Source organism: Apodemus sylvaticus, chromosome 3 (assembly GCF_947179515.1).
Source record: "Apodemus sylvaticus chromosome 3, mApoSyl1.1, whole genome shotgun sequence".
Taxonomy (NCBI): Eukaryota; Metazoa; Chordata; class Mammalia; order Rodentia; family Muridae; genus Apodemus; species Apodemus sylvaticus.
The window spans coordinates 170,274,060-170,289,856 of record NC_067474.1 but is presented as its reverse complement, the minus strand read 5'-3'; the positions used below and the strand labels follow the sequence as shown (position 1 = coordinate 170,289,856).

At 50.7% G+C, this 15,797-nt stretch overlaps 1 protein-coding gene across 8 annotated transcripts; it reads left to right on the top strand.

Moving 5' to 3' along the window:
- Positions 1-3,986: 3,986 nt before the first annotated feature.
- Positions 3,987-12,058, top strand: Tnfrsf14 (TNF receptor superfamily member 14). Of its 8 annotated transcripts, none has more exons than XM_052178336.1 (9): positions 3,987-4,101; positions 4,488-4,625; positions 5,390-5,465; positions 5,972-6,032; positions 7,428-7,586; positions 8,413-8,503; positions 9,605-9,759; positions 10,372-10,403; positions 10,570-12,058. In XM_052178336.1, exons 2-9 carry the CDS (start codon positions 4,492-4,494, stop codon positions 10,666-10,668), a joined length of 807 nt encoding a protein of 268 aa, XP_052034296.1. In that variant the 5' UTR covers positions 3,987-4,101; positions 4,488-4,491; the 3' UTR covers positions 10,669-12,058. The 8 variants fall into 8 exon arrangements, with proteins under 8 accessions (XP_052034296.1, XP_052034295.1, XP_052034294.1 ...); XM_052178335.1 differs by having other exon boundaries at positions 5,907-6,032; XM_052178334.1 differs by having other exon boundaries at positions 5,357-5,465; positions 5,907-6,032; positions 10,573-12,058.
- Positions 12,059-15,797: the final 3,739 nt, after the last annotated feature.

The window sequence follows — 15,797 nt, the reverse complement described above, 5'->3', positions numbered from 1 at the left end:
AGTTCCCAGAAACTTCCATGTGTCAATGACACGTGGCTTTTTTCTAGGTCCAATTCCCACCAGAATGTCAGGGGGTCCAAAGATCTATGACAGGAGGACCCTCTCGGCTGGTTCCTCTTCTAGGGCTTCTCCTTGAGCTGTCCCAGGAGTAGGATTTGGCAGAGGCTCAGCTCTGCCATCATGTCTTGGCTCAGGGTGCCTCCACGTGTGGTGGGAGAGTGGAGGCACCCAGGGATCTTGTGGAGGCCGGAGAATGCAGACAGGGTGGTTGTGAGTGTCCTTGCTTACAGGGCCAGGGGAGCTCCAGGGAGGAATGCACAGTCTAGAGAGGCAAGTGGAGTGTCTGGGATAGCAAGCAGACAAGATAAACAGGAACAGCAAGGGGGATATGAGGATGGGCCTGAACCCAAAGAGGCACTGGAGAAGTGGACACAGACTGCGGTTAGATGAGCAGCAGGCACTGGTGAGTAGGACCCAAGGGTGAAGGAGGGGGGAAGCTGCTCTTGTAGTTTGTCATGTACCCCTAGGCCCCGCCTAGACACCAGTGTAGATAGAGGGTGTATTTATGGGCCCAGGATGGGACAGCATGGCAGGAGGGAGTGGACTCAAGGACTTCTATTGAGGTGGGTTCCAGGGCCCGTAGGAAGTAGCCAGAAAGGTCAGGTGTGGAAAGCTGGCTTCTGTCCTGGTTCTTAATTCTAGGTAGTCTCAGAGGAAAGTGGACAAAAGGAAGCAGGGGCAATGGAGAGAAGAGGGCCACTGTGAACACCAGACTGAGATGTGGCAAGGTGTCTGCCTGAGGCAGCCGCTAGAGTCTGGAGCTAGAGTCTGCTCCAGAGACCAAGAGCACCTGTAACACGTGCTTCTGCTTCAGCGTCTGAATCCTGGAAAGCCCCAGGCTGCTGATCTCTGTCACAGCTTGCTGACGATCAGCAGACCCTAGCTCTCTGTCTTCTTTGTAGATACTGGCCTCCCTTTTCAGTCTGTCTCCACCAGGACAGCTGGAGCAGGAGTCCCCCCTCCCCTACCCCGAGATCCCAACACTGCTCCATCTCTGGTGGTTGACTCCTCCCTTCTTACCTCTCAACGGTTCCTCCTGGATGACCTTAGAGTTCTTTCCTCAGAGCTACCTACTCTATCCACTCTCCATGCAATACCCAGCTCTCAGTGCAGGGTATCTGTTTTCATAGCTGGCACAAATGGCTCCCAGCATGCCTGACCAACAGTGGACCTGTGCCCTTACCAAAGAATGCCCTTCCCTCTGTCTTCTTCACCCTCCAGAAACCCACTTGCCATATACAGCCCATAGGAGTCTTGAGCACCCAGTGATGGCATCTGGCTCTTAGGATAGGTTTCCTCCCTTAGGGACACCTGAGGTGAGGGGAACACTAGGACCTCACTTTCTTCTTCTAGGACTGAGATCAAATCTGTTTCTTCCAATTTGTTAGCCAAGCTCACTACAAAAGAAAGAAGAAATACCACGGGGAAATTCCACATGCCGCGGAGGCCATCCCGATGATGGTCAGCACAACAGGGTGACGTTAGCACTATAGAGATCAGGGTGGGACCGGGGGAAGTCCTCCAGAGGATGGCTGGGTGACAGGGATAGGATCTGGAAAGACGCTATGTCTTGGGTCTTCTGCCCCTGTGGAGGTCAGAGGTCATCTGTGTCTGTGATCAGATCTCCTCTGCCTTAGCCTCCCATCTGCAGCTGGCAGGAGATTGGCCTCTGGGCCTCTGGGCTCAGGGTTTGGATGGGACAGCCAAAGGGATCAGGGTGGTTGTAGAGTAAATCGAGACAGGAGGAAAAAGTCCAGGCATGTTGGCATCTCTCCATCTGTCAGGTGGCAGAAATGAGGGGGTAAACCCAGCGGGTGATAGCCAGTAGAGCGGTGGATAAGACCTGGAACCAGTCTCTGCTATCTGGTTTTGTCACTGGGAGCCTGACAAAGCTATCTGGTGATGGGCATGGGATAGCCTGGGTTGAATGAGCAACCCCAGTTTTTATTTGAGAGGCAATGAGGTAGTCCTACACAGTAATCCCTTCAGAGGTTGAAGAGTTATAAGGAGTAGAAATGGGCCTCAGAGAAGATCTCAATGAAGACACGCTGTTCAGGTCCATGTTCACTATGGATAACATCTAGGGGACACTGACCGGCTTTCTCAGACCCAAGGTTTTTATGCTGGTGTCCAGTGGTGGAGGGATGGACAACTGGGCATTCCCCTACTCAGCCATACACTACATGGTGTCCATACGTCCTGTATCTTGCTCCTGGTGTCCCAAGCGGATGATGATCATGGATTGTGAATCACTGGGAATGGCAGCTTGGAGGCCTTGTGGGGCTGTACTGGGTTCAGGGATCTCACCTACGTCATCAGAATCCTCCGGCTTCCTACCCTGGGGCATGTCTCTGAGAGCCCACAAACCTGGGAACATGCTTGCAGTCCAGAGCCTTCTGTGTGTTCTGAGGTACCTGTGAGCTGTAGGGCTTTGGCCATTTCCCAGTGCTCAACTGTGGGATGGGGTTTGAGAACTGCCTTTCACAGTTGTTGGGCTTTCAGAGGCTGTCCACTCTGCATTGTCTACTACAGAGGCACACACATGGCTGTGTGGGACAGCCTCTGTAATATACAGCGGACTCCTTTGTGTCCCTTTGCGGTGGGATTCTGGAGGGCTCTGGACTAGAACTCTGGCTAGTTTCATGCCAACTCAACACAAGCCAGACTCATATGAAAGGAGGGTCTCTCAATTGAGAAAATCCCTCCATAAGATCAGGTTATAAGGCATTTTCTTAGTGGCTGATAGGGGAGTGCCCAGCTCATTGTGGGCAGTGCCATCCCTGGGTTGGTAATCTTGAATTTTATAAGAAAGCAGGCTGAACAAGCCGGGGACAAGCTAGTAAGCAGCACTCCCCCATTTCTTCTGCATCAGTTCCTGTCTCTAGACACCAGCCCATCTTGAGTTCCTGTCCTGACTTCCTCTGCTAATGGACTACAATGTGGAAGTGTAACCCAGTCAACCCTTGTCTCCTCAAGTTGCTTTTGGTCATGGTGTTTCATTGCTGCAGTAGTGACCAAAACTCAGAGTCAAGACCCAGAGAGAGCAGCCAGGTATCCTGTAGCCTGGCTCACAGGGTTCACTGGAACAGGGTGTGTCCTAGGTGTGGGCAGGACAGGGATATGAGGAAAACCAGTCCAGAGCTGGGTGCCAGCCAAACCCAGGAGGGTGGGTGGTGATCGATTTATCTGGATGGAGCAATCACATGTGGTTTGTTTTAACGGTCACCAGAGGGGGGAGAGGCAGTAGCACAAGTCAAAGGATATTGAGAAACTTGATTTCCTGTGTTCCTTTGAAGTTGCTTAGTCCTCTTTGCAGACTAGTGAACAAGCCAGCTCAGTAGGTCAACAGGGTGTCAAGGGAGAGAGTGAGAATTGAAAAAGAAAAACAATTAGACAAAATTATAACACGACTCCAGCCCGTACTGAGGCTGAAGCAGTTTTATTTCTCTCCAGCCTGCTTTTATATCAATCTAGGTATATGTAAAAAAACAAAACAAAACAAAACAAAAAACAAAAAACCCACAGTCAGTTCTTTGACCAAAGACAAAGTAACCAAGAGAAGTAGTAAACAAGGAGATCACATGGGATAGTGATTAAGTAGTAAGCAAAAGGATCACACAACTTAGTGATCACCTAAGGAAGTAATTCAGCAAAGTCCTGTGATCACCATTTCTGATATTCTTATCTGAGCCTACTTCCTTGTCTGAGTCCAGTAACAAATGCTAAATTCCTAAAAGCGGCACCAAAAACTCTCAACAGCCTAGGTCTATAGTAGGCCCCCAACCCCAGGTTTCCAGAGGCCCATGATCTCAGGGAAGCCCAGAACAGTACCCTGTAGTCCTGCTTGAAGTCCCCGTCCTCATCTGCAAAAGGAAAATAAATCTTCTCTGCCTGGTCCCTCTCAGGGGACATTTAGAGAGGCCCACAGCCTGCTCGAGGTTGATAAGAAGTCCTGCTTCACCCTTAGAAGATAAAGGTTGGCTCCTGCTCTTAGGGCCAATGTGCTCAGAAGGGTACAAGCTGAGGAAGCGGGCAGTTCTGGTAATGGGGATATCCCTGATGTGGTGTCTGGGAAGTGACTAGAGGCTTCTAGGGGAGGGTCCTGTGAGAGGGGTGTGTTGGGAGGTGGGTCAAAAATCAAGTTCCCGGTTCCCTGAGGCTGAGAGGTTCCTATTTCAGTCTGTCTGTTAGAAAATTCCAGGTAAACATCAAGGTGTCTGCAGGGACCTGGGAGACAAACCTACTTCCAGAGGATATATACACAGGCTGGGAGAACTTGCTAGTGTCCCTGTACTGTGTGTGAAGCTGGGGTATGTTGGACTTTGAGGCTCTTCCAGCACCACACCCCTTGTGTACTTAGTGTGTCAGTGCTCTGACAGAGCTCAAAGAGAATACGCTTTTCCTTTCATTTTCACTTTTTTGCCAAGGCTCATGAGACGGTTTGAGGAGACCCAGAGCCCACGGGGCCCCTGGCCTACAGCGTCTTGGTCAAGAAAATGGAACCTCTCCCAGGATGGGGGTCATCACCCTGGAGCCAGGCCCTTACAGACAACTCCTTCAGGCTGGTGAGTTTTATAGATAGCCTCCAGGCTCTGTCCTTTTAGCCCAACTCCAGCCACAGACATTTCCTGTCCCTTGGCTCTGTCCGGGCAGCTAGTTCACGGGGATCTTTGTTGCTGGATCTCCAAATCTCTGGAGATAATGGAGAACCTCAGATTGAGAGGCTACAGGCAGGTGAGGCCTCTGTCCCACCACCCCCGAGGAGGGCTCCACTCACAGATATTCTCTTTCAAGTCCAGGAGGGGGTGCCATGGACATAGTAGCCCTTGGAAAACTCTGAACAACCCTTAGCTGACCCTTGGCTATCTCTGGACAGCCCCTATAGCAAGAGGCCAACCATACGGATCTCCGTTCCTGAGGATAAGCACTCTCAAATAGTGGAGACAGAGATCAGGATAGGCTAGCAGGTGCCAGAGTGTCTATCCTGTTTGCTCAAGTAGGATATACTAACCATCAGTCAGCCCCCCCCCCCCCCCGCCTCAGGATTCTGAAAAGCCTGTTCCCAGCCCCAGCTGACCCTACTGCTGCCTCTCGGGCCTTACACTGTCCGGCAAGGAAGTCAGAGGCAGGTTAAGCAGGCCTGGGCCCGAACCCCTCCTACAGAGATACTGTCTTTGTAGGCTGCTGCTTCCTTACTGCAAGGAGAGCATAAACCAAGGGACCTGAGGCCAGCCTGGGGGAGGGAGTCTTAGGGATGAGGGGAATCCTCTCCTCCTATCCTCATCCCCTCTCCCAGGTGTTGTGCGTCTTCCTTTTGAACTTGCTGCAGCACATCTCTGCCCTGCCCTCATGCAGACAGGAGGAGTTCTCTGTGGGGGACGAGTGCTGCCCCATGTGCAACCCAGGTAGGAGCTCCCAGGAGCCAGTGCTGTGCCAGGGAGTAACTCCTGTCCTGAGCCTCTGGGTCTCTGGGTCCTCAATCCAATGGCTGTCCAGGGTTACATTCAGGGATAGTTCCTGGCAGCCTGTAGTCCTCAGTGTCTGGGACCTTTGAAGTTCACTGCCTGGGGTTGGCCTGGGGCATAGGGCAGGCTCTATGTCAGCATAACCAGAGATTGAGACTCAAAGTGGGCTGGGGTCAGAGCCGGTTCTGAGTGACTTAGGAGGCCCCAACCCCGAGCTTCTGAATTGCTCATGGAGGGCACACAGACAGCAGTTGGGCCAACAAGCCCCGTGGGGCCTTAGCTGTGGTTGGTGCCATACTTGCTGGATCCACGTGAGGGTGCAGGGAAGGCTTCTGTAGGTTACCCCAACCCCCACTGAGGAGCTGTGGTTCCTGGCTGCAGGTTACCACGTGAAGCAGGTCTGCAGTGAGCATACAGGCACAGTGTGTGCCCCCTGTCCCCCACAGACATATACTGCCCATGCAAACGGTCTGAGCAAGTGTCTGCCCTGCGGAGTCTGTGATCCAGGTAGGAGCTCCTGAGGAGGTGGGGTGGGCTAGAGCCCTTGAGCTCAGGCATTGGTTCTAGTAGAGGGTAGGCTGACCTTCCAGCTATTGTGTTCTCAGGGTGTCTGTCCCTCCTCTGGTCACTGAGCTCCCACTGTCTTCCTCTTTTTCTCCCCTTCTATCTGTTCATGTGGGTGTTAAGAAGCTCTTTTCTGCCTCAGTTTCCCTGCCCGTGAAGGAGCTCTTACATGGGGCACTGGGATTAATGTGGTCATTATATATATATACATATATATATATATGTATATATATATATATATATACATATATATATATATATAACCAATATGTATATAATATAATATATAATAATATATAATATGATTTTATATATATGTTTTTCGAGACAGGGTTTCTCTGTGTAGCCCTGGCTGTCCTAGAACTCACTCTGTAGACCATGCTGCCCTCAAACTCAGAAATTCACCTGCCTCTGCCTTTCAAGTGCTGGGATTAAAGGCATGTGCCACTACTGTCCAGATGATCATGTTATATATATATATATATTTCCCTTCATATGAAGGAACCCAGGAAAGGCTCACTCATAGAATCATAGCTGCCTGAACCCAGGCAGACTTTGATGGGGACACAGTTCCCAGAATGTTTGAAATTGTAAGGTAGCAGCCCCACACTCTCCAGACACTAGCCTTTGTTGACTCTGGATTCATTACAGTGCCCATATGCGGTTGGCATCATGCAGTTGGCATTCCCGACAAGGATGACCCCCTGCTTACTCATAGTGTGTGAGGAGGGTTGTCCACACCCCCTACTGAAGATGACCCATGTCTATCACAGTGTGCGAATGAAGATGATCTCACCCTTACAGAAGGAGAACCTCTATACTCACACAGAGTGCCCTCATGGGATCAGCCTCACTCCTACAGAGTGACTCTATCTATTCGATCAATTCCCATAAACAGTCGACTCAGACCTAGAGGCAGAAGACTGCCAATTCCCATTGATGAGGATACTGATATTCCAAGAGTCACTGCGGCACTCTGCTGGATGGCAGAGCCTGCCAACTCCACACTTCCAGGGCTGTGGGCACACAGTTGGAAGTCCTGCTTCCTGGAGTAGGAGAAAACAGAAGCAAGGACAATTTAGACTTGGTCAAAACAGAGGTCCTGGGCAAAGAACCACTCTGTGACCCTATCAGTCCTAGACCAAGCTCCCTGCTCAGAGCCATTGTGCTATGTCTGGCTCCCCCTGTAGGACAAATCTGGTACCACATGTGCAGGTGGTGGGTAGCTTCTGGCAAGTGATTCTGTAGAATCAGACCCGGGTACATTGGGACGGCTAGAGGATGGGTGCTCCTCCAAATCCCTTGCTGGTGCTCCCATGGCCTTGTCTCTGATGGCAGACATGGGCCTGCTGACCTGGCAGGAGTGCTCCCGCTGGAAGGACACTGTGTGCAGATGCATCCCAGGCTACTTCTGTGAGACACAGGATGGGGAGCACTGCTCCTCCACGTGCTCCCCACACAATGCCTGTGCTCCAGGACAGCGGGTACAGAAGAGAGGTGAGTTGGCCCACTGAAGGTTCTTGTGGGAGGCTGCCCTTGTTCCAGTGAGCCTGCTGCCTGGGGTCTAGAAAACCTCCAGCTTAAGGATTTCAGAAGGAGCAGAGCAGAAATCTTGGCCAACCCTAGGGCACCCGCCCCAGATCAGTCCTGGTGGCAAGAGAGGAGACAGTGCTATAGGTTCATAGGAGGGAGGGTGAGACAGCAGAAGATTCAGGGTGGGAGAGGGGAGCACAGGGGGACAGGGAAAAGCTGAACTCAGAGAATCTGGAAGATTCAGAAAGAAAAGGTTGTCGGGTGAGAGTCAGGAAGAGGACAGAGGGCAGAGGAGGAGGGAAAGGGGAGCTGGAGCAACACCATTGACTCCCACATCTGGTCTAACCTCAGCTATCCAGCCTCAGGTCTAACCTCAGCTATCCTGCTTCAGTTCATATGTTCTCTGGGGAATGGGGGAACAACTTGTAAACTGTGCCCAACCCCACTACTCACCTAGATGTGAGGACTGCCTTTGCCTTCTATCTGGCATCTGGCTAGACTACCCAAAGGGTCTGTGGGGTGAAGGACCCCTGGGTTATTACATCAGGCTCTTTCCATGTCCAGGATGTCCTAAAACTACCCAGTCCCTTCTCACACAGTCTCACAGTGCCATTGACCACCACAGCTCCCTCTACCAGCCACAGAGTAGTAAGTGTAGGAAGGCTCCAGAGCAGACAGCTCCCAGGCCCCACCCCAGGGAAGCCCAGGTCCCTGTAAGCCTGAGCCCAGTATGCCTCTGCTTGCCCTGCCTGAGCCCAGTACACTTCTGCTTGCCCTCTTCACTTCCCAGGTACTTACAGCCAGGACACTGTATGTGCTGAATGCCTGACAGGGACCTTCTCACTTGGAGGGACTCAGGAGGAATGCCTGCCCTGGACCAAGTAAGTGACCAGCATCCTAGGGAAGGAACTGCTCTGTTCCCCTGGAAGATGAGTATCCAAACCCAGCTGAGCTGCATCCTGGGTAGGCAGAGTAATACGGAGCCTTAGCTAGGACTCCACAGGCCGTGGCCAGTTCCCACTCTATGGCTGTAGGACCAGAAGTCTAGGATATGGGACTTCCCTACACTTCTGTAGTTGGGGGCTGGGTGCTGATTGTAAGATGATTGTCTTAGTCAGGGTTTCTATGGCTGTGAAGACACCATAACCGCAGCAACTCTTACAGAGGAAAACATTTAATTGGCGCTGGCTTACGTTCAGAGGGTCGGCCTGTTATTGTCATGGGGGGAGGCATAGCGGCATGCAGGCGGACATGGTTCTAGAGATACAGCTGGGAGGTCTACATATGGATCTGCAGGCAGCAAGAGGAGAGATTGACACTGCACCTGGCTTGAGCATTTGAGACCCCAAAGTTCTGGGACCCACTTCCTCCAAAAGCCCACACCTACTCCAATGAGGAGGTGTTCCTAATAGTGCCACTCCCTGTGAACCTATGGGGGCCATTTTCACTCAAACCATCACCATGATGTTCTCAGGTGAGGCCCCTTCTCCATTTGAGCCAGGATCTCCTCAGTGTGGATCTTGGACTCTAGAGCTAACCTGAGAACTTGGGGTCTCTGAAGAGAGCTAGGCTTCCTTGAGTGATGCCTAAGGAAGGCCATCAGCTCATTAGGCTTCTTGGGTGGACTGGCAGGGCTTCTCTTGGGAAGGGCATCAGCTCATCCTCTCTACCCCATCTCTCTTCACTGAGGTCAGTTCAGTCCCCAGCTCTAACCCCAGCACTCCTCCCTTTCTCACTCCCTCCTACCCTCCTCCTCTTCTTTTTTGCTTCCATTTCTACCCTTCTCCTTCATCGCCCCCCTCCTTTCTCTGTTTCCCCATAAAGGGCTTGAAATCTGTACAGACCTGAGTCCTATCTCAGAGCTGTTATACCAGCTGATGGGCTCTGAGGTGCATGGACCCTGCCTTGCTCCCCAATATTGCCCAGTCGGCTGACTTGTCCCCACAGCATAGGTTTCTATGTCCATGGCTGCTCTCTCCTAGGTGTGGTGCATTTCAACAGGAAGTAACACGTGGGACCAGCAGCACAGACACCACCTGCTCCTTCTGGGTCTTCTACTCTGTCATCTTTTTGGTACTGATGGCGATCGTTGGAATAGGTGTATTCCTCTTCCTCAAGCGAAGACTTCGGCATACCAGTGAGCAACAACCCACCCTTCCAGGGCTCAGGGCTCCTGGAGTGGTCCCAGGGTCTTTGTAGAGTCTGGATCTACAGTGGCTAGTGGTAGAGCCCTTCCTCAGAGCCTAGCTGTCATGTGACCTCTCTAGGACCCTCCGTACTCCCTCCCTCCCTCCTTCTCTCCCTTACTCTCTTTCTTCCTTCTTTCTTTCCTTTCATTGTCCAGTCTCAGCTGTGTCCTGCTGAGCGGGGCTCTAGGCATCAGCTCGCAAACTAGATCAGGCCTGGGAAGCTCTGGGCTTCTTGCCTAGGCTCTGCATTTGGGCCAGGTAGCCTATCCCCCCTTTCTGCCCGAGTTAAGTCCCCGCTTATGGCAGTGAGCAGGTTCCCCAACACTGCAAAGCAGGTGAGTGGTTGACTGTGACCTCCAGGAGGGTGGGTAGGGATCTGTCCTTTCACCTGGTGGGCCTCCTGTGGCCCTTGACACATGTTCGAAGCTCGCTTCTTCTTCTATTAGACTCTGGAGGCAGATCACACAGCTGGAAGCCCAGAATGTGGGTTTTCCATGGCTGTTTGCCCATCTCCCCTCTTGTCTCAGCTTCTCCCACGACTTGATGTCCTTGTGTTTCAGGCCCAGTGGCCACGGAGCTGGAACCTTTCCAGGTATCATTGCTAAGGGTATTTGGGTCAGGGAGGTCAGGGAGGCGGTTCCAACTGGTTGAAAGACCCAACTCCATGGTCCATGCTGAGCTTTACATGTCCCCAAGAACCATGCAGTCCCCAGCTTGGTGCCCAAGAGGCAGGAGTTCACCTCACGTTTCTTTGTCAGCAGGAGCAACAAGAGAACACTATCAGGTTTCCAGTCACCGAGGTTGGGCTTGCTGTGACCGAGGAGGAGACAGCCTCCAACTGCACACAATCTGGGTGATGAGACACCTAGGAGACCTTGGTGGGAAGCTTCCATATGCCAGGCGGGCATGGCAGATGCCCTGGGCTGCTTCAGCATCACAAAGCAGTGGAGATGTGGTCATGGCTCAGGGTCTAGGAGATGCTTTGTCATTCTGAGTGTTAAACAGGGTCATCTGCTCCCATCCAAACGCTAAGAGGTGGTGATCGACGCGTCTGTATCAATGACAGCTCTTTCAGTCAGCCAATAACCTCTGCCTGTCCTGGAAATATTAAGCTTATCCAGAGGACTGCTGAACACGGCCTCCTGGGCCTGGGGTGCATGTGATAAGACATGGCATTAGTGGATTTTATTTTGAAGTTTCTGAGCCTGGAATCTTGCCTGGACTGCATTCTCAAGATTCTTTCTGTTTTTACTTTGAGGCAAAGCCACATTCTCTAGGCTAACTATGGACTCCTTCTGTATCTTGGGTGAGCCTCAAATTTGACGCTTCTACCTCCACTTTCCAAATAACACTGTGATTTTACTTGCATGATTCTCCAGACTGGGGTGAGAGGCACGAGTGGTTTCTATTCATTCTCTCTCTCTCTCTCTCTCTCTCTCTCTCTCTCTCTCTCTCTCTCTCTCTCTCTCTCTCTCCCTCCCTCCTTCTCTCCCTCCCTCCCTCTCTCTCTCTCTCCCTCCTTCCCTCCTTCTCTCCCTCCCTCCCTCCTCCTCCCTCTCTCTCCTGTGTGTGTGTGTGTGTGTGTGTGTTTTATCCCCTTTTTCTGCCAGCCCCAGATAAACAAGTTTTACTCTCTCACTGTTTCACCAGACCCAGAGAGTTTTTTGCAGGCCCCAGAGAACCAGGTTTTACACACTCAGAGAAAAGTCTGCTGAGGGATTGCTTGATCGCTGATCTCTTCTCAGTGTACCTGACTAGTTGAAGCTGACCTTCAACACTTGTTCCTTAGTAGCTAGCTATCTGAAGCTAGCCTGGGGCTTACCAGTTCAGCTAGTTTGGCCTACCACTGAGCCCTGAGCCCTGGGTATCCCCTTGGCTCTGTCTTCTCAGTGTTGGGATTAAGGCACACAGGACTGTCAAACTTTTAAAGTAGATTCTGGGGATGAACTGAGTTTCAAGAATGCAGGGCCTTTTTGTTGTTGTTGTTGTTTGTTTGTTTGTTTGTTTTGTTTTTTCAATACAAGGTTTCTCTGTATAGCCCTGGCTGTTCTGGAACTCACTCTGTAGACCAGGCTGACCTTGAACTCAGAAATCTGCCTGCCTCTGCCTCCCAAGTGCTGGGATTAAAGGCATGCACCACCACCACCTGGCAAGAACACAGAGCTTTATGCACTGGAGCATGCACTATAGTGAATGAATTTCTAAGTTATTCTCTACTTATCATAGGAAATAAATATTTTTGTTACATGCCCTGTCTCTATCTTGTGACTCATCAAACATCTGTCTGTCCTGTGAGAGTGATGGTGGTTGCTCCCATGCATGTCCCAGTCACTTGCACCGGCAGGAGGTACAATCACCCTCACTGATGTGACGGCAACCACAGTTTTTTTCATCCTGCTCAGTGGTTGATTTCATCACTGTCATATTTTCTGGCCCCGGTGTTTCCATGGGCATCCTTTCCAATAGGAACATCTCCCATCAGTTCATGGCAGTGACTGCCTGTCAAGCCTGGTGCTGTGTTCCAGGCTCACTCGTCCCCCTGACTCAGTCCTGGCATCTCCCAACAACTGTTTGCATTTATAAATAATAGTGTTCAGGTGTCGAGACTGTGGCTAAGTGTGCTCATTCTGAGGTGCACAGTGGTCAACCTTGACGGCTTGGCTGAGTTCAGAGGTGCCTATGAGTGAGTTGGCTTGGTGAAGCATACTCAGGTACACTTGTGGAGTGTCATCCATGGAATATGCCCAGGTGGAAGAAAAGGGGGGACGGAAGCCATGAGTGCCACCGTCCCTCTCTGCTCCCTGGCTGCTGTGAGCGGAGCAGCTCTCTGCTCTTCCATACAGATCTATATAATCCTCGGCCACACCACAGGCCCAGAAGCGGTGAAGCCAGGGACCGTAAGTGCTGCTAAAACTGTGAGCTGAAACAATCTTCCTCCTCGAACTATTCCTCTGAGGTGTTTGCCATAGCAACGGAAGGTGTATTAGTTTGGGTTCTCTAAAGTTACAGAACGTATGGATAGTCTTTATATAGTTAGGGAATTTGTCGATGACTTACAGTCTATAGTCCAACTCCCCAACAATGGTCAGCAGCAGCTGTGGATGGAAGTCCAAGGATCTAGCAGTTTCTCAGTCCCACGAGGCAAGCAGGCAAGGAAGAGTGAGTAAATCTTCCTTCTTCCAATGTCCTTATATATCTCCAGCAGAGGGTGTAGCCCAGATTAAAGGCTGTAGGTCTCCAACAGAGGGTGTGGCCCAAATTAAAGGCATGTGCCTCCATGCCTTTAATCTCAGATAATCTTGAACTCAGAGATCTCCTTGTCTTAATCTTCTGAAATTCATAGCCACTATGCTTCAAGATCTCCATGCCAAGATCCAGGTCAGAAACTTATATCTCTGAGCCTCCAGATTAGGATCATAGGTGAGCCTTTCAATTCTAGATTGTAGTTCATTCCAGATACAGTCAAGTTGACAACCAGGAATAGCCACTACAGAAGGCCTCATTAGGCTACACATCACTCCTCTGTGTATCTGTCATTTTATCTCCTTCTTAGCCACTGTTCTGTTGTGAAGAGACACCATAAACAAGACACCCCTTAAATATTAAAAAAACAAACAAACCAACCAACAAACAAACAAACCAGACCTCAGGTTCAGAGGGTTGTCATCTTGACAGGAAGGAGACAGGCATGGAACTAGAGTATAGCTGAGAACTTTATATCCTCATCTACAGACAACAGATGGTTCTTTCTCTCTCTCCCTCTCCCTCTTTCTCTCCTTCTCCCTCTCCCTCTCTGTCTCTGTCTCTCTCTCTCTGTGTGTGTGTGTGTGTGTGTGTGAGAGAGAGAGAGAGAGAGAGAGAGAGAGAGAGAGAGAGAGAGGGTGGGGGAGAGGAAGGGGGGACTGGTCCTGATGTGGGTTTCTAAAACCTCAAAGCCCACCCCCAGCGATACACCTCCTCCAGTATGGCCACACCCCTCAATCCTTCCCAAACAGTTCTAGTAACTGGGGACCAAGCATTCGAGCCTATGACCTTTTGGGGACCATTCTCCTTCAAACTACCACAATCTTATCTATTTATCTTTCTCATCTGTTTGTATCATCCACCCATCTTCTCTCTTTATCATCTGTCTTTTATCTTCCATGTAGCTATCTTCTCTACTGCATGTAATCCTGCTACTCACCTTCTTATCATCTCCTGGGACACAGAGAGGAACCTGTATGGTAATGCTAGAGAGCTTAAAGACAGCAGGTTAAGGAAGATGAGTTAGGAGGCAGAGGTGGGCAGATTGGACTTGCGCAGGGACATTTGCTGTATGTATCTGGTGGATTGTAATTACAGTACGGAACAAGACTGCATTCGTGTCTCACAAAGAGGACATCAGCACATGAATCTGTCTGTGATCATGAACAGGGCCTCCAGAAACACAGAGGGCTCTATCCACCAAGGAACCATACTAACTTTGGGTGCATGTTCACATGCGTGAATACTGCTTGGCCTTACACGACCTTCCTGAGCCTTAACCACACAGCAGCCGCTGACCTACCTGGTCTGTTTCCTTCAGATACTCTCCCAGCAAACTGGTGGAAACAAAGCCATTAGTGAGTGACATGGAACCTTATGTGGGGAGACTCTGCTATCAGCACCCAGAACATGCTTGACGCCCCTGGTGTCAGTTTGAGATAAATCAGGTAGACCAGTCCTGACTGACATCGCATTTTCCCTCCTCACTTTCTAAACTCTTTGTTCTGACCTAAATTGCAAGGGTCAGTTTTCTGCCACCCAGGCCCATACATACTTTGCCTGTAAGTCACCAGTAAAATGCCCTTTGTGTTGATCTACATCTGTTGGCCTCTGGCTTTGCTCTGACTACATCTAGGGTCTGGTCTTCAAACACAAGGCCCAGGTTGCCCTGGAATAACATAGAATAATGGAGCTGTGAATTAAAAATGAGATGCTACTGGGGCTGGAGAGATGGCTCAGCAGTAAAGAGCACTGACTGTTCTTCCGAAGGTCCTGAGTTCAAATCCTAGTAATCACAATGGTGGCTCACAACCACCCGTAATGAGATTTGATGCCCTCTTCTGGGGTATCTGAAGATAGCTACAGTGTACTTACATATAATAAATAAATAAATCTTTAAAAAAAATGAGAATGCTAGGATTCCTGGGAGATGTCTGAGTGGTTGTTAAACAAGATTTGGGCACAGTGGGTCTGAGCACTGCTCTTCTTGGTGCTGACAGAATGGGTGGACATTCAGGAGTAGAGACACGAGCAGGGCCTGAGACACAGCCACCTTCTCTGCCACTGAAGAACCCTCTTCCCTCTGTTCTGTTCTCCTATAGCAGCACAGGGCACTCACGGTCAACCAAGCACAGACAGAGTTCACATCTACCCGAATGAGTGGACGCCTGGGGCAGCTGCATGGCGCCGTGTTCCTACTGTTCCTTGAGTTGCCTATCTGAGAGTGTAGAGAGCCCTGGGATGCCCAGTCTGGATCAGTACTGGAGCCAGGGGTCACCAGAACCAGTACCTTGAAGCCACACACACTCAAGCTACATGAGGGGTGCAGTGGGAGCCTGAAGGCATCATCCTGGGTGTTGTTGTTGTTGTTGTTGTTTTGTTTTGTTTTGTAGCCAGTGGCCCACAGTAGATGCCTGTCCTGAACACGATTTCATTCTGATGGCTTGACATCTGGAGCCTCTCCTATCCTTCCAGGAGAAGCTGAACCGGCGGCCTGGGAGTTTGCTATTTACGCCCAGACTGGCCAGTCTGAAGCTCACCAGTATGAGTTGCTTTTCTCAGTGCTTGGCTCAAACACCTGACAGGAAACCATATAAGGAAGAAGGGGTTATTTTGGCTGCTGGTTTCAGGGTACTGCCCATCATGTGGGAAAGACAGATGCATGAGTTGGCTGGTCACCTTGGCTCTGCCGTGAGGAGGCTCAGCGATGGGCAATGACTGAACCTCAGCTCCCTTCCTGAGC